The sequence below is a fragment of the Strongylocentrotus purpuratus genome, unplaced genomic scaffold (assembly GCF_000002235.5).
Source record: "Strongylocentrotus purpuratus isolate Spur 01 unplaced genomic scaffold, Spur_5.0 spur5_scaffold_9, whole genome shotgun sequence".
NCBI classification, from domain to species: domain Eukaryota; kingdom Metazoa; phylum Echinodermata; class Echinoidea; order Camarodonta; family Strongylocentrotidae; genus Strongylocentrotus; species Strongylocentrotus purpuratus.
This window is the reverse complement of record NW_022145615.1, coordinates 17561750-17580934: the sequence shown is the minus strand read 5'-3', so window position 1 is coordinate 17580934 and position 19185 is coordinate 17561750. Positions and strand designations below refer to the sequence as shown.

At 35.3% G+C, this 19185-nt stretch overlaps 2 protein-coding genes across 3 annotated transcripts in view; both read left to right on the top strand.

The window, feature by feature from the left end:
- Positions 1-3248: 3248 nt before the first annotated feature.
- On the top strand, positions 3249-12264 carry LOC105444701 (kremen protein 2-like). The gene is made up of 8 exons (XM_011679289.2): positions 3249-3507; positions 4222-4389; positions 4805-4957; positions 6211-6480; positions 6878-6951; positions 9014-9308; positions 9871-9969; positions 10546-12264. The coding sequence occupies exons 1-8, from the start codon at positions 3399-3401 to the stop codon at positions 10593-10595; spliced, it is 1218 nt and encodes a 405-aa protein (XP_011677591.2). The 5' UTR covers positions 3249-3398; the 3' UTR covers positions 10596-12264.
- A 3340-nt stretch (positions 12265-15604) lies between these two features.
- LOC575276 (ubiquitin-like modifier activating enzyme 6) overlaps positions 15605-19185 on the top strand; it is a 30302-nt gene continuing 26721 nt past the window's right edge. Inside the window, exon 1 of one of the 2 annotated variants that reach the window (XM_030976947.1) lies at positions 15605-15634. In XM_030976947.1, the coding sequence (XP_030832807.1) occupies positions 15632-15634 (3 nt within the window). In that variant the 5' untranslated portion in view covers positions 15605-15631. Of the gene's footprint in view, positions 15635-15852; positions 15921-19185 lie in introns of those variants that run through there. The other variant, XM_030976948.1, reaches the window with a different exon arrangement.

Below are 19185 nucleotides of genomic sequence, written 5' to 3'. Positions count from 1 at the left end.
AAATATTGTTTTTGTTTTGTTTTGCTCAACGGGGGGGGGGGGGGTAGTGAGCACTATTTTTTTCTTACTCAACACCCCCCCCCCCCCCCTTGAGCGAAAAAAACACAAAGGTAAAATTTTGTTAACCAGCTTTTGTTATAATTTGCAAGGGGTGGGGGCCCGGCGGCCCCCATGCTCCCACCCTGGATCCACCACTGGGCCAACATGTGTGTTTTGTATGTGTAAACAATGGTGTCTTTTTAATCTTGTATCAGTATCCATTTCCAAATGTTAGTTTAGCTACGCTGACTTCCTCTTTGCATCAAATTTCATTAAATGCCCAGGTTTCCCTCTCGGGTTGTTTGTTATCAACGACCAAGACTCCATCACTCAAGTTTGGTTTTATTCAGAGTCATTTGTGATCCCGGCTAGGACAAACTAGAAAGACTTGTGAAATGTATATTTAAATACCAGATGCATCTTGTATTCATTTTCGTAATTTCGCAATTTCGAAATTTAATTTATAGTCTTTGGAAATTGCCCCAATACGAATTATACGTGACACTCCATTGTAACAGCGTCATGCGCCACCATCCCTTTTTCGGCTGCTTTCGACTCAAGCATTCATGCTTATGATAATTGGCCGCTACATTAATTTATACAGGTTTTTTTTATATTTACCTACGTACTTCAAAGTTGTCGATTACATCTCTGTATTTTGTTTTTAGTTGTACATTTTATGCAAAACAACTAGATTTTATATCATCAATATTATTTGAATATTTAGGTTGTTAGTTTTCAATAAATGCAAAAACAGCTGCTAAAAAAATATATCATTCACCTATGTTATGAATTATTGTATCCCAAAAGTCATAATGCGAATTGCATACATTAGTTGTTGCTAGGTAGGACAAACATTATGACTTACCCTTCTTAACAACACTTAATATATGCAATTTTCATTCTTGCTGTTGAAATACAATAATTAAACATCATTAAAGTGTAATTAGAAAAACACATAATATCCTCAGATTTATCGAACAAAAGTATAGGAATAGTGCAAAAGAATGGGCACGGGACTTTAATAAGAATACTATACAGGGGGTGCTTGTGAAAATGGTACTTGCATTGAGTGCTTGGTTGAAGAAATTGCAGCAATATAAAAATGACGATTCTAACAATACAATATTTTATTGAATGACATCAAAAAGGGAAGTATACACTTAACAAATATAACCCAAATTATTTTGTGTAATGAATTAATAAAGAGAGAAAGAGACAGATAGAGAGAGAGAGAGAGAGAGAGAGAGAGAATGGGAGGGCTTGGTTGAAGAAATTGCAGCAATGCAAAAATGACGCTTCTAACAATACAATATTTTATTGACTAACATCAAAAAGGGAAGTATACACTTAACAAATATAACCCAAATGGAATTGTTTAAACAAATTAATAAAGAGAGAGAGAAAGAGAGAGAGAGAGAGAGAGAGAGAAAGAACAAAGAACACGCTTATAATCTCAAGTAAGGGCATCATAGCATTTTGTCTACATAGACTTTGGGGGATTTCGATTCTACGATACACCTTTTGCAAAGGTATGGAGGATATCGACACAAATTAATAATGTGCACATATTGTTTTATAGTATCATTTCGAGAAACCCCTAAGTAATTTCAAAATCCCCATGTAATTCTAAAAGTGTGTGCACATTGTCAAGAATCAGTGTATGAAATAATGATCTCACCCCATTAATGAAAATTTATTTGTGTATTTAGTACACTTCTTTATCAAAATAAAATACATTGTGTGTTCTTTTAGTTGGTCTAGGACATTTTTTTTCAAAGAGATATCGCTGTAATTTGTCTTTGGTTTATTACACATCAAAATGTATTTACGTAGTCATGTTGATTGAGACTATTGGTTCACCTGTTTTGATATTTGTTTTTCAATAGTGTGTATGCAGGTATAAGGTCATGTACTACCTCTGACACGGCGATAGCGTACGTAGCCAAGGGAATCATCGGGGCACATTTCACAAAGGTATAGTCCCACTAATTATGAAACGGTGCAGAAATAACAACAACAAAAATACAAGTTACAAATACTTGGTAACACTTTATCAGCTCTGTAGGGTTATAAGACTTTGCAAAAAGCATATAATTTGACTCCACCCTCGAGAAACTAAAAACCCTGCGGCTTAGTACTCTAGGCCTACCCACCCCTATCAGGCGTCTGTAGTTTAAAGCAGAACATGCATTAACATGTTTGAATGTATTATATTATTACTATATTTGAATATCCTTGAGAAGCAGAACTATTACATTTTACGAAGTTTTTAAATAGGGAAATTTTACATGAACTAATTTTAAATAATCATGTCAACTTTAGGGGCCTCATATAGGGTAAGGAAAATGCCGCACCCTCTCTCTGTGATTTCCATCTGTGAATTATCCAGGCAACATGTGAAATCTGAATCTTTATAATGTCTAGACATATTTGGCCAATATGTCGTCGTCAAATTCGTTCTAAAGAATGCGCCTCCTATGGGATATTTTAGTTTAGCTATGTTTCTTGTGAGGATACAAAAAATGTAAAATACACTGAAAGTCATATATAACCCATAACCATGATAACGTGTATTGACATACAGGTTTAGTGAATCATTACTGTCTAGACATACGTCAAGCTGTACAAACAAAGAACGAATTATAATATTACAAGTATATTTGTTTAGTATCAGTCATTATAAAAGCAATTTTTTAGTTGAAAATGAAGATACCAACAAAGTAATTAGAGGAGACACATCATTTATTTAGCTTGTTTTCTTCGTTTTAAATGGAATGAAAGTAAATCCAAATTTTGCAAGACCTAAATTTCTTATATAAAACACACTCAAACTTCCCCCAACCATATTTAAACAAACAAATTTCTATTTGCAAATATCCTTGAGGAATGTGTAGGAAATAGTTGAAGGTACGTCTTAAGTAATAAAACGAATCATATAAGCCAAAGGAAAATTCCGTTCATGCCAATAAATTAAAACGTCATCGATTTTTTTTTTCTCCAACTATTTCATTTGTCGTTTCAAAATGCATATAATTAGTCAATGTGTGCTTTTCTCGGTCGTCATGGTAATATGTTTGCTTTTCTTCCTGTATTCAAATAGATGCACGACACTTGACGAGACGACAAGGTCTGGGGTAAAGTGAAGAATGCATGCAGTGGGTTCGTGTTCAAATTGACTGCATCATTTCTATTTATAGCACAGGCGTTGACGTTCACTGTTGGTATCATCTCATTCTTGTTTATAATACTTTTGGCTACCTGAAAACCTGTCAGCACTTTACCAATCGTTATCGAAAATTGATTCGAATTGCAAAAGGAAATAATTCAAGCAGGGATAAGATCATCTAAGAATCGGAATGGGGTTGCGAACAGATATTGGAGTAAATAATTCAGGATACACTATGCGTCTTTTATATATTTGTCTCCTCCTGGTGGCATCCTCCTCAGCGGAATTCGAAGAGATAAGTATGTATTTCGAAAGATTGACTCCATCTTTGTATTTTGTTAGCGATCTGTCAGCTTCAATAGACCTGTTAACTAACAGTTATATTCAAATTGCATGCATACTTTTAAACAAAGGTTTTTCTGACAACCTGGAAGCTTGTCCGTGCTTGCCCGACATAGCAACAAGTAACGTATATAGACTGGATACCAACTATAATTGCAGTTCATTCGTTAAAAAATGTTAACGGAATAGCTCGTCACAAGGTCCCTAGGAAAGAAAAATCCAGAAATTTAAATATGTTAGTAAACCAGTCTGTTCATCTAAAATGTGTATGCAGCTTTATCAATCGAAATAGAAAGATATACAAGATGGCATCAAATAGATTTTACTTCGATTTCACAGTTGTGCATCTGATCCCCCTTCCAAATTTAAACATCTCTCAGATCATTTATAGTATAGCTTCTCTTCCTGCAACACAACGAATAATTTTACACCATTCTCCTCAATTCTCTGTACTGATATTTCTTAGACACACAGTTATGATTTAATAAAAAATCAGTTTATTTTGTTCGATTTACTTAATTATTCGAGTAATCATTTCAAATGATTTAATTCAGTTGAAACACTGCATGAAAGCTTGAACCTCCCTACATTTAGAAATGTAGTCTGCCTTTAAGGGTAGGCCAATAATAACATACTTTCTTGAGCTTTGATATTACACTTTTTGATTTAAGGTGATGTAACATTTGATGGCGAGCCTGGTATTTGGAATGGAGCCCCCACGGTGGATCTTGAGAACTATACGCATGTTCAGATCTGTGCAAATCACACTTCCTGGAACGCTACTATGACAGACACATACTGGAACACTGATATGGCAGACACTATCTGTCAGTATTTTGGTCAGTATAAAATGTCTTTCTTAATATTACTAATAATTCAACAGTATAGTTACTCATTGTAATATCATCTAGGACCTTCTATTTTCAAAGTGTTATACTGAAATACAACCGTGGATAGTACTCACATGTTCTATAAAGAAATACCAGCAATAAATCCGGGGGTCAATTATTAGTCATGTCGCACGTCAATATTCATAAAAAGGAAAAACAAAATGATAATTATTGTTGTCTTACTGTCAGAAAAATCTATAGAAAACAGCACTAATCTAGCCCAACTATTATACATATCCTATATAAGTTCATGTCAGCGTGTCACACGACAATACTAAAAACGTTAGTATCCTCACTTTAATTATTTTTTTAATGTTAAGTATAATTTATATAATTCTTCCATTAATGTATCAATACGTTTCAGGATTTACGGGCTCAATGATCATCGAGGTGATGGACTTTGCAGCCCCTGGATTTGCAATGTGTAAGAAAGAACAGAATAACACAGATTCTCGTCTACAGCTGTCCTGTAAATTCCTAGAAGTCTGTGTGGGAGTTCCCATAATCTCATGCTTACGTAAGTACCTCCAAAACTTACCATTGTGTGCTGTGGTTGTGTGTGCGTGAGTGTGTGAAACGGCAAGTCCATTCCAAAAATAACGTACTTTCAATAGTAGCAGAAAAATCACACAAACCAATAAAAAAAGGTTTGATCAACATCGGACAACTAATAAGAAAGTTATGAATTTTTAAAATAAAAAAACTTTGAAAATCACAAGACAAATTGGCAACTCACTCATGAGTATATAATAACGTCATTGCCTCACTATCCACTAATTGATTTCTTTATATTGATAATAGAAATTTCCCATTTCCCCCCTAAGAATCTTATTTCCTCACACCAGCATCAAAGTTACATTGATATAATAATATGTTTGTGTCAATGCACTAGTATAGTAATTTTTCAGTTAAATCATGAAATATTTGATTTACAATGAACTACTGTATTATTTTGTATAAAAATCAATGATTATGAACATACAATATTCAGAAAATAGTGTCAATTCTTCAAAGTTCATAACATTTTGTGTATTGTCATGTACGCAATATGATACAAACCATATAACCTGGACAAAGGCTTGAGGAAATCAAGTTTTGGGGGAGAAAAATAGAAATAAATGGGATAAAAAGATACAAAGCAATTGATAAATAGTGAGGCAATGACGTCACAAACTGATAACCAAATTGGCAATTTGTGTATTGATTTCCATTGTTCCATTCTTTTTCATACTTTTTCAAAAATTCATAAGTTCCTTATTAGTTATCCGATTTTAATCATTTTGTGGTTGTTGCTCTGTTTCTCTTGTTTTTCTGCATCTATCATAAGCAAATTATTTTTGGAGTGGACTTAGCCTTTACTCTAGAAGAATAGACATTATACTAGAACGTGTAGGGGGACAAGCCTTGTTAAATACATTTAGTTTGGTCAGCAATTTGTTAACCATCACCAATATCTAATGGCGATTAATTTGAATGGCTGTTTTCTCTTCTTGCTAGTAAAAGGTGAATGAAGGTGTCACGTACTCCATATCTACATGATTGTTTGTTCATATACTGTAATTGATAAAAACTCTCAAAATCGTTAACGAATTGAGAACCGAACCGAGGGTTGGTTTTGTTCTTTTGGTTTGTCAACTCTCTGGCGCACAATTGATGGGCTACAAGCACACGCACACTTACTGACATACCACACAAAGTATTGGCGCATTATACGTATTCTAAGTAGAGAATAATTATATTCAAAGCTTTCCGCTCATGTTTTTCCCCCAGTTCCCGGGTATGAGGGCTGTTATACCCAAACGGCTACCGATCCGTTCTTTACCAATGGTTCGCTGGCAGATTTAGGGGATCAGCAAGTTAATATCCAGACCTGTGCCGAGGCATGCTCTGATAGTCCATACCTAGGGCTCACCAACGGTTCCAACTGCATCTGTGGATCAGGACTGGGTAATCGTAGTCTTGTAGGGGATTGTGATCTGGGATGCCAAGGAGATGATCTACAGCAGTGTGGTGGAGAAGAGGCTACCAGCGTCTACAGTGGTATGTTACCATTACAAACAAAAATGTTTGTTTTGTGTTTTGTGTTTGTCTTTGTATAGGGTCTTAACCATTCGCTGATACAAAAATACAGAGAACGAACTAACGAAATAATTGGCTGAATAAACGGGATTTTAAATTTATTCTATGGGGTATTCTTCAAACAAGAGTAACGCTTGTGTCATGAGGTCGCTACTGGGATAATATGATGTGTTTCTTTTTTTCTTTTTTTTAATTTAATTTTCTTATTTTCTTAGTTTGTTATATCATTTTACTATAGATAAAAGGAATGAACACAAATTACTATAACTAATATTGTTACTAATGCAATAATTATAAATTTACCAGTAAGACTTTCCTCTCTTTCACCCTTTTTTGAAATTCATTTGTATTTATATAGCCAGCGTGATTGGTCAATGTGAGTCGGAGCGGGTGGAGATTATTCCTGATCAGCCACATTACATAACATCACCGGTACGTATAAGTATGATCTTACAAATCACTGTTTAATCAACAAACTTCCTTTTTTACGATGTTTTTGTTTATTGGTCTGATAGTGGGAACGTTATAGCATTGATCATAACTGATAGGTTTTTCGTTTTTTTTTTAAATATTTGTTACCATCATGTTCTGTATGTATAGTATTGTCATTATCATATTATTATTATCAATATGCTATGCTTTCATTCATCGTTTATTATGGTCGATATCTTATTCTGAAGTATTATATGATAGTCATTTGTACATGTATTCAAATATGTTATTCAGAGATTTATTTTCAATAAATTGGCCTGTCGGAGGGTCCACCAATTTTTTTATTTTTTTAAATAACTGATAGGTTATGAAAATAATTTTTTTGCAGACAATCACAAAAAGTGTTTGCCAGTTTTTTAACACATAATATGAGCGATAAGGTGTTATTATGACATGGAAAAGTATATATGTAAAAACAAATCTGAAAGAAAAGATATTTATGAAAAAGTGGTTACCTTTTACAAAGTGTTTCTGATTGTTTATTTCTTCTAAATTATTACCAAGTAAATCCGTGATATTTTAAAAATGAACTGTTATTTGTAACTGATATCTACAAATGTATGTTCATATCATATTTTGAATGGCCTAGAATATCATTTTGAAATTCCGCAAGTATACATCTCTTCTAGTATACATAATGTGAAAGATATCATTTAATAAGGGAAGCCTTTTTAAGGGGAAAAACCGATAGGCGATGTCATTGACACATTGTTGTAAAATTAATTAAATTCCATTAGGATCTATCCTTTCATATATTAATTGTTACGAGACTCTCTCTCTTTTGTCATTTTCCCCACACTTCACATTATGTTATTTCAATTAAACCATTACAAGGGTGGATGATGAAACCATTCTCATCGTCTCTCATAGTATATCATCATCTTATGTCATACGGACAACGTGCACTACATAAAATGCTGTGAGCGTCGAAATCGGCAGCCTAGCATAGCCGGGTAATGTTGGAGCGCCTTGAGGACCTTGCAAGGTCGATACGTGCGCTATATAAGAATCCAATATTATTATTATTATTAATATATACAGTGCGTCCCAGAAAAAAACGAAACCGAGAATTATCGATGTTTTATCATAACTTATTCACATTTATAATTAATAAATGACACATGTTTGGAAAGCTTAGATCCTCTTCTTTCATTTTGATGCCATTTATATGATTCATATTTCATGCATGAGTGATTAAAATGAATTTGAAGAGAGGAAACCAAAAAATCATTTGGCGGACGGTATCTGAATTTCAAAGAGAAGATCACATTTCTAGAAAGGTGGGTCTCTGCCCTTTCATATGACACCTCAATCAGGAAAAATGAGCAAGGTTTGACAAAGTTATGTTTGTTTAAAGTAGTGCTTGCATTTCCATAATTTCATCAAACGAATTCGTTTTCACTGTCTGTCTGTCGTAGCAACTAGCAGAATTGACAAAAGACTTAACTCCGTTTCGTTGACGATCAGCCATGCATTAAGTCTGTCGTCTACGGCTGATTGTCAACGAAACGGAGTTAAGTCTTTTGTTAATTCCGTTTGTTGCAACGACAGACAGCCAGTGAAAACGAATTCGTTTAATGAAAATAAGGAAATGCAGGCATTACTTTAAACAAACAGAACTTTGTTATTCCTAGGTCATTTTTCCTGACTGAGGTGTCATATGAAAGGGCAGAAACTCAACTTTCTAGAAATGTGATTTTCTCTTTGAAATTCAGATACCGTCCGCCAAATGATTTTTTGGTTTCCTCTCTTCAAATTTATGTCAATCACTCATGCGTGAAATATGCATCATATAAATGGCATCAAATAAAAGAGGAGGATCTAAGCTTTCCAAACATGTGTCATTTATTAATTATAGATGTGGATAAGTTATGATAAAACATCGATAATTCTCGGTTTTGTTTTTTCTGGGACGCACTGTATAGGGACATCACGTGGGTCTTGTCTATAACCGAAATGACAGCTAGCTCTGACTAAGAACATGGTTTTCTTTACTTTACAGAATTTCCCGGACATCTACGAAGCAAACGTGTCTTGTTCTTGGATATTGGATATCAATGTTCCGTTGTTCCATGACCTTGAGATAATCACGACCTTTGACTTTGAAGATGACAATATCCAACACCTGGACATCTCATCTGAGTCCGACCTTGTAGAATTGACTCCAGCAGGAACATCTGGCACGACTGTTCTTAGTCGTACCCCATACAGTACACTCCAAGACACCATCACTGTATCATTGACACCATCTTCTGGTGGCAATAGTACAGCCTTCGTCATGAAATTCACTCTGATGTGTAAGTTTTTGGTTAATAAACTTTGTGTAGGGTAAAGGCTTTTAATTACGATTAAATAATGCATCCTCAATCTTCTATATCGACTATCTTTATCCTTATCTTTATCTATCTCTATCTTTGATGTAAAAGGATTATTTCCTTTTCACATTTTTCTGTTGATGGCAATCCCTTCGAGCATGTCTACACATTATTGTTTATGGACTTCCTTTTGTTCTGATCACTTATACTTTAGTTTCTAGCACATCCCAAAGCATTAACAAAATATAGTATCACGATGGTGATAATGGGGGAGAACACATTGATTTCTTTTAGAGCTGATTTAAAACTTCGTTGAGAGATCATTTGCTTATAAACCAAAATGAAAAATACTGGACGTATTAACGAAAGAATAAAAAAGAAAAAGTTTTCACATTGACTAAAGTGAAATGATTATGAGTAGTGCCGATGGATCGATGAACCTCATGTAACGTTTATGTAAATTATGTTAAAAAAGGGAATATTTCTTTCATTTCACATAAAATTACGTGACAGAATGTTATTATCTCTCTATATTCATGCACAGCTAACACGATGTATACTCCGGCTAACGACTATACTACCGCCCCGCCTCCTGAGTCTACTACGTCCAAGGCTGGGCAGAATGTCAATCTGGGCAAGCTAGGTACAGTTTTTTCACTCTCACCTTCTTGTATTGCATAAAGCCTATAAAAAAAGATGTTGTATTGCCCTTTGCGACCGACCCCAAAATCTTGAAATCTACGTCGGATTTTTATTTTTTATTTTTTATTTTTTAGATATTCAAATATGTGTTAGTATTCAAACTGAGAAATACCTGCCCAAAGAGAAAGAAAGAAAAAAATTAAATAAAAAAAGAAAGATTTCCGACCGACCGACCATGTTTTGGCACCTAAAGGGCAATACAACATCTCTGTTTTGTTAGGCCTAATGTCAAGTGTATTCAAGTCAATAATATCATAGCCAGGCAGACATGAGGAATCGGAATTATGCAAACGAACGGAAAGGGGCAGCATGGGGAAATTTACAATGCTCACTTTCCCATAATACACATGAACTATCTTGTTCAATTCAGTAACAACCACGCAATTTAAGCTTCATACTTAGGCATATGATGTGTTTTCCGTCTTTTTGTGTCATTTATATAAACCAACTATTGTTTTAGTGAACAACCATACACATGCTTAATAATATAATATCATATTTTCTCTCTTTATTATAGCCATGTCCGCTGGCCTAGGAGTCATCCTCGCTGCTATTCTTCTGGTTTGAGAGGTTCCCAGATGTTTTATCAAATTTGCTCCATTTCTTTATTCTTTACGTATGATAAATGCATAATCATATAGACTCAGTTACTCATAACCAATAATCAAGATTTTGTTAAAAACTGTTTTGTACGACAACCTTATGTGTTTATATTTATTGTGAAATGGTGAACATGTATTCCTATCAATGTCTGTAAGAAACAAATAATTATCTTTTTTAACATAATGAACATAGAATAAGAGTGAACAATGATATAGAATAGATGTATAATAGTCAAATTCCAGTCACAGCGCTGTTAACATGGTTATTTATCAACTGAAAATTCATGCATGATCACGTATGATTTAGAGTGTGTCATATTCTATTATTCAAAATTTATCTCTGAATTAAAAAGAAATCACATTCCCCCTAAAACTCTTATTTTTAGAAGAATAATCATGAGGACAGAAATTTAGAGTACTCAGTCATTATACTTGTAGCGTTATATTGCTTTAATATCCAAGTTTGCCTTTTATAGCACGCAACCGCACAAAACTGTACTTGTATTTCATACATTTCACCCATTTGTATTACTTCAAGGGGCTGCGTTTGGTTTCATTTACATTATTATTAATGTATAAACGAAAAGAATCAGTGTAGACAAAACTGTTTATAGTACGCTTCGTGTGATATGACTGCTGAGTATATTTGTGGGCTATTTAACTGTATATTATCTTATTTCGTGTATTAAAGTATACTTTGTAATTTATATATATTGCGATTGGGAACAAAAGCCTGTTCAGGTATAGACAGTTAATTGATGACAGCTGGTCACACAAGCAGGCCCTTCAAGGAGAGTCCCAAGAAGGCCAATCAACTTAGTTCGCTGCTGCTCAAATGATGCTATGTAAACTAATCAATTAAAACAACAAAATTAACCAGAAATATATAATACATGCAACATAAGAAATGTGTGCAACACACATGGTAATGGTATAGAAGTGTCCACTTACAGTGTACATCGGGGAAAGGCGACATTGCATGGCACACATTAAAACAACTAGCATCTAACTGAAGCAAGCCAAACACCTGGCTTTCATTGTGTTCACCACTTTCCACTTATCCACTAATATGTTTTTATGTAGTCTGTACCGTGTATAGCATTTAATGCTATACCTGTTTTTTTAATAAATCTTCTTAATCGTTTGATTGAAATGTCATAGTTTTATAATGGTTTTATTGTCCATTGACTGTTTTTAATTGGTGTTGGAGTTTGGAAATAAGTACTCAAGGTGATTCACTTATATTTACCCTAGCCATGCATGCCGCCCCTATCAGATGTACATGTATGATCACTAATGATACATTGTGTCTAGCCCCTAAAAAGTACTGCTACTTTCAAGATACTAAATTTGTTGTTTAATACACGGGTGGCCAACCTTTTAAAGCTCGCGGGCCACAGCTAACGATTAGCATAACCTGGCGGGCCATAGATAGTCTTCTCCCCCCCCCCCCAAAAAAAAAAAGAAAAACCCTCATGCAATACGTGTACGCACCTGCAGCCTCGAACCCCTATCCGTTATTAAGGGTCATTTTTCTCGAAAAAAAGACCCATTTCCCACAATTTTCGGGTGTTTTTCGGGTGTTTGGGGGTGTTTGCATGGCAAACGCCCAACAAATTTGAAAAAACGGACCCATTTTTAATGATATTTTTGTTAGAAGTAGGACCCATGTTTATGGATTTTGTGTGTGACAAAGTCATCCATTAGAGCGGACACCCCCGTATGTGATATGTGAATACCCCCCCCCCCCCCCGGGTGTTAATGTCGTTAATGTAATGTAATGAGAGGAAATTTTAGGAGTTTAGCATCAACCACGTAACAATTCAATATGTTGTGAATGATGGGAACAAATTATAGAAATACAGCTGTTTGTAAATGTTTTACCCTATTACATCGCTGCTATGCGGGCCGCATTTCATTTATGAGCTATTTTTATTATCACTTCTTCAATGCTCCGCGGGCCGCATCAGAAAAGCTAGCGGGCCGCATGCGGCCCGCGGGCCGCGGGTTGGCCACCCGTAATAGGCATTAAGTATTATACTTGCGTAATATCACAACAGCGAATACCACGAGTGGATACAATTACCACATGTCTTAAGTAAGGAATTATTTGACAGAAAGAATTTGGAATGAATCAGCCAAAGAGTGTTATTCCTGTTTCATAATCATAATTTTTAAATCGTCTCTGTATCAATTGTTGTTCGTGTGCCCAATTATTGGTTAAAATAAAGTAATTTGATTTTAAAATATATGTTTTGTTTGTGTGTATAATAATATATGAGTTTGGTGACGTAATGAGAGTAGAAAGGATGCTCTCTTTTTTTTAAGCTAAAAATTGAGCAATTGATATTTAAAGGGACTTGGTATAGCTATAGGAAGATCAGATAATATCATTTCATTTTCATTTCATTTCATAAAATTTCATATTTCTCATGTTACATATACATTTCAAAAATTAAATACAATTTAAAAAAAAAAAATGAAATTTACAATCAATGATACATACATAAATAACATAAAGATAAGCGGTCAATATAGAGTACTGATTGAACTGAGAGAAATATGGTGGGATCTACATGAAAGCATGCTTGTAAAGCTGTAGGCCCCGGTGAATGTGGTAATGACTATGAAACCCATAGGAATGATTGGGAGAAAGAGCATCGTGGTTTGATAGGTTGAAGGAATGATACGAGGAGAGAGGGAAGAAGGACTAATAAGGATGGAAATTAGGAGGAACGACATGATCACAAAAGCCTATATTATTGTAATGTAACAACTTAGTAATGTTAGCAACGACACCTATTTAGAGAGAAAGAGAGATAGAAATTATTGGAGAGGGAATGTGTGTGTGGTTTTGTGTGTGTGTGTGTGTGTGTGTGTGTGTGTGTGTGTGTGTGTGTGTGTGCGTGCGTGTGTGTGTGTGTGTGTGTGTGTGTGTTAGAAAAGAGAGAGAGAGAGCGAGAGAGAGAGAGGGAAGAGGAAAGCAGTTGAACTTCCATCGTTTTGTTTGCTTCTATTTTCAACATTTATCCACGCCTTACAAAAAAAGTGCTATCTATAATGTTAGTTTTGAAGGTAGTTGACGGTTAAAACCATTGCTGATAATTCTGTCTCACATTCTTATTCAAATTTTCTGATATGAGTTAAGCCTCCGTCACAAATGCCATTACGAACTGCTACGAACGCCGTACGGACGATTTTCAGACAATGGAAATTCGGGAAGACAAAATTATGGAAAAACGGGGAGATTCGTACGAAACTATTATTCGTACGAACCTTTGTGACCGTAGCATGATTAAAAATAAAAATGTTTTCGAAGAATAGACATTTTTAAATTGCGCTGTAAAATTTATTATTCGTAATATAGGCCTACAGACCAATAATGCATCTTATCTTATCTTATCTAAAATTATATGATGTGTAATACGTCAACATTGAAAGAAATATCACATAAAACGTTGCACATATCAAACACTAACCAAATATTTAAACAGAGAGAAAGAGAATGATAGATTAAAAGGGCAGCAATAGGAGACATTATGAGAACCAAAATTTACACGAACTAAGTCGGTGTATATAATGTATGTTTTTTTAGTGGAAAATTAAATTCCTCTCTTAAAATCACAATGTCAGGAATGTATATACTAAGTAATGTAAAAAATCACTAGAAAATATGACTAGAGGCCTACATAATTTTAATAATATTCCTTAATCGCTATTGGGACCAATAATGGTATCCTCTGTATTAAACCGGATAAATATAGGAGTACATATCAAATACGGGCTCTATACAAGAAGCCAATATCATAAGCAATAAACAACATCAGTTTGAGGGGGAAATGGAAAGAATGATATGAAATTATTATTTTGAGCACCCTTTTTCGCAGGTTGATAACACTATCAAAACACAATTTAACCTTAGATATTTGTTCACATCACATATTAACAAACTGTTTGCCTTTGACATTTTTGTCGTTAAAAAGAATCATTATTTACTTTTCCTGGCTGCCATGGTAGTATTTGCACTAGTCTGAGAGTTCAAATATGCATAATATTAATGACTAAGTTTTGCAGCAGAGTTGGACATCGGTCTTATGCTTCACATTAATCATGTCCATATTAGTCAGGTGGCTTAGCGAAATTATCGTTACTCGGCGGATGGTACAGGGCTTCCTTAGGACCTACTGAACGATATTAGCCTATATAGGAGCACTCGGTAACACATTAATATAAAGATGTGGGGGCGGGGTCGTCATCCCGGAGCCCATAAAAAATATATAACGCCCCTGCCCCAAATCACCCCTATATGAATGTTTTGCTGGGGGCTCCAACCCTAGGGTCGTTCAGATAAAGATAAAGATCGTCCTATAAAGCCCTGTACCAAAAATTGCATTCGTACAACAACAAATCAATGTTATTTTACCTTATATATTATCTAGGGGCTCGGGGATGACGCCCCCCCCCCCCCGCCTTTCCCCTTCATCGAATGGTAAAATAATTAAGTATGGAAAAACCAAGAAAAAATGGGAAAGGAGAAAGGGAAAATGACGAGAAAATAAGACGACTGGACCACCTCCCATAATCAAAAGCCCTGTAAATTCGCAATTCATTTTCCGAGTAGGACATGTGCCCCACCCCAATGTTTCCCGCGATGGGTGGAGTCACTACGTACGCCACTGACTCCGAACATTAATTTTGTAAAGAATGTTTGGACATGCCTGCATGCATAGCCCTAACTCAATTGTACTCTATGAATTTATTTCTCAAAACTCCAATTTCTCTTCGTACATAATTATATAACATAAAAGCAAAGCAATTTCCATAGTTGTAGTTTATACAAACATAAACATAATCATAACAAAGTTTGTTTTGTTATGACCCTCCCCTTATAATGACTGGCGATATGTCGGAGGACGAGTTACGTCGCCAAGCGCTAAGCGAGTCGAAAAGTGACGTTCTTCTCGACGTGTTCTCTGTGTGTGTTTTCTTCCTCCACTGAAGATGGTACGAATTTCTACTAACTAAAATTGTGCTATATGAGTTTATAGACATATTTATGTACTTATATAATAGGCTGCTAGGCTGCTACCAAGAAGCTACTTGAGTGGTAGCTTATTGCTGCCATTCCCTGCCAATATAGGATTTTCTATAATACACACTAGTCACAAACAGTTCATTCATGATCGAAGAGTTTTATCGCTTTCATGTTTTCCCTAAATATCAGTGTGTCTTGATTCAAGCCTATTAGTTGACTCTCGTCATTTTCATCGCCCATTCTCTTGCAAAACTAGTAAGTTAACGAGTCATGTTGTTGTTATATTATACTTGTATTAATGGATTATCCATTTGCATGTATGCCTGTTGTGTGATCTGGTGTTTTATGTGAATCTAGACGAAGTATACATGTTCAGAAGTTGTTAAATAACCGATGACTTTGCCGATATGTTTGACTTTAGTCCCGTTCGTTTTATTTCGTGTCGGGTAATTTTGGAGGGGGGGGGGTGGGGCTGTTCACATGCATGCATTGATACTGTCTGGGGAATTTCCACTAAATTAACTCATTATGGTTTTGAGATCTCTGCACAGCCTAAGTCACTTAATGCTTATTCATAGCCGTAAGGGCTGGATATCACCCACACATAGCTGCATTAATCCTGGCTGTGTATTAAAAGCTGTACCTTTAGGGTAGAACCACTACACCTGGACATTTCATTGGCTCACAGAACTGACTGCGTGGGTCCGCCATGTTGCACTTCCGAAAAATCGATGTGCGAGAGGGTTGGAATACAGATTTGTGTACAACTTGACTGCACGTTCTGTTTCTGAACTTTGTTTTGAGGAATGTAATCATTGAAAATGCCTACATGTGCTGCAATTAATTGCTCAAACCAGTATTATAAAGAATGTTAACGGACAGTACATTCGAAAGTTCAACTATGCTTTCTATGTAATTTAAAAGCAGGTTGGAAGTTGGAAGTAGTTAGTGTTTAGTGCTCTGTGTAGTCCCATGTGTTGTATATCATGTACGTATCACGTATGGCATAATGCCAATGGAAATGCAATTCAATCTGATTCTGATCATTTCAATTGCTGATAATCTATACTAAAACCTATAGCAATCCAAGGCCATGCTATGTAATATTTTGGAGTAGGTTTTGACAAGACTATTAGATTCAATTTCTAACGTTTAGTCTGCTAGTCATAATTAATTATATTATCTTGTTAATTGTAGCTTGAAATTGACAGTCACGATAACGTCTTAAACTTAAGTTAACAACGAGTGTCTTACTTAAAAAGGGTATTATTTGTATATTTATCATATATTTACACCATAAACGTCATGCTAACTACAGTATGAGTGACTCTATCGAAGTGTATGCATACAAATACGATAAGTAGCCTAATTTCGCGTAGCATTGACATTGTTTACTTTAAGTTTAAGTTCGTTGTATTTTATTTTATTTCCTCTGAATTGTGTTCAGACTCTCACCATCGGTTTACTCTAGTAGTCTTTATTCTTCTAGAACTGTGGAAGTATCTGAATTTCCTGCATTCCTCCACGGGTCACCTGTTATAGGCCTATATATATATATATATATATATATATATATATATCGTCCTTGTTTTCACGAAGTGACGGTAGTGAGGAAAATCGTAACCCAAAGTGAATGCAATTTTTTTTCACTACCGTCACTTCGTGAAAACAGTGACGATATCTGTACTAAACTACCAAGGAAGACAATATTTCGGACAGATGTCTACTGATGTCAGATGATCAATTTAATTTGATTTGATTAAAAATACTAGAACACTTTTTACACAGTTACCCACCCTGGAAATTAACCTTCTGATGTAGTGTGTAGATGTACGAAGGGGAGAAATATTACGTATAGAAAGAAAGTTAGAAAGACAGAGAGTAGATAGAAGAACAGATAATAGATAGAGCACAGTTAGGGAGAGAGTGAGCTGTTGAAAAGACACACAAATATAGAATGAGAGAGAGAGAGAGAGAGAAAAAAAAATACGATAGAGTGAGCAGTTAGAATGAGAGAGAGAGAGAGAGAATAGAAAGGTACACTAGTGAGAAAGCAGTTAGAATGAGAGAGACAGAGATACAGAGAGAGAGAGAGAGAGAATTAAAGAAAAGGTACATTATTGAGAATGAGAGAGAGAGAGACATGCAGAAAGAGAGTGAGCAGTTAGAGAGACGGAAGGAGGATTGCAATGCATTAAAAAAGTACCAAGAGAAGAAGAGGGTACAATCTATTTAAAAATAAGTACCGGTATTAAGGTAAAACAAACATTAAAATCAAGAGAGAGAGAGATGGGGGAGGGAGAGAAAGTTGGAGAGCCTTCGAGGAGTTTGAGAAAGTGTATAGAAGGAGGAACTTCAACTTTCACCTTCTACGTATATAATTATGCATTTGTATGTTTTCTTTCTAGAGAATAATAAAACAAGGGGCTTGATAAATTATTTGTTTAATTGTTACAGCTGTTGAAATGGCTGTCTGACTGAATACTGGGAATGGACCGAATACTGGGCATGCTACCCTACGTGCCATTGATTCTCAACATTTCAAACACCTCGTACAAAAAACTCAACTGATTTCACTAAAAATCGGTACTTTAGTGACAATTGATGGCACCTAAGTAGCAGGAAAAGACAATTTGTTCAACTTACCGATGTTAGAAAGAATGATTTAAAAATTCAAATCGTGAGTCTACTGTCAAACTTGCCGATCAGCCACATCGATATTGCGTACATTTGTGTGTTATGTGTGTATGGACTATTCGTGCGTGCAATTCTGCCTATTAACACGTAGGGTAGTGCTAGAGGTCAATACACAATAGCATTGACTCTCTATGCTTTGCTGGAGTGGATATCACCTAGACGTCTTGCATGATATTTAACATCCATTCCCCTGCATGAATAGTGATGTAAACAAAAATGAAAAATATGAAATTAAAAAGTGTCCGTAGTCGACTATGATAGTATAAACAGTATATAATCCCCCCCCCCCTTCCTACACCCAACGAACATTGCACACTGGCTTTTGGACTTGTGGACTTTTTTTTTTTTTTTTTAAATCTCGTACATATCAATTTCAATTTGGTCAACAAACCCAGCTCTGCTAGGCTGCCTATTTTGTTAATCCCAACATTCAAGAATCAACGAATTCCTTCCCTTGTTTCCCATTTGACTCCTTGGTGGAGAGTTACAAATGTAGAGCTAGGTAAATGTCTTTCCATAGGACATTAGTGCTACGGCGGGGCTTGAACCGCAAACCATGTAATCCACAGTCCACATTATAGTTTTCTTGCTAAAGCAAAAAACATTCACATAAATTGATTCATTACCTAAAATTCCAAACAAGTAGAATAGAAACACTTAATGTGAACGCTAATCTAGAAGGGGAAATAGGTAATGGGGCCTAGATTCAAAGTACCCTCTATTTCTCTCCCCTTGTATATTTATTTATTTCTCTCTCCTCTCTCATTTTCTCCCTATCTTTTTTCTCTCTTTCTCTTTCTCTCTACCCATCTCCACCTAGGAA

Bases quoted from the DNA above. Each gene is read 5' to 3' on its own strand.
- LOC105444701 (XM_011679289.2), top strand. From the start codon at position 3,399: ATGGGGTTGCGAACAGATATTGGAGTAAATAATTCAGGATACACTATG. The intron at 6,481-6,877 runs GTATGTTACCAT...GTATTTATATAG, and splicing joins GGCTACCAGCGTCTACAGTG to CCAGCGTGATTGGTCAATGT. The intron at 9,970-10,545 runs GTACAGTTTTTT...TCTTTATTATAG, and splicing joins TGTCAATCTGGGCAAGCTAG to CCATGTCCGCTGGCCTAGGA.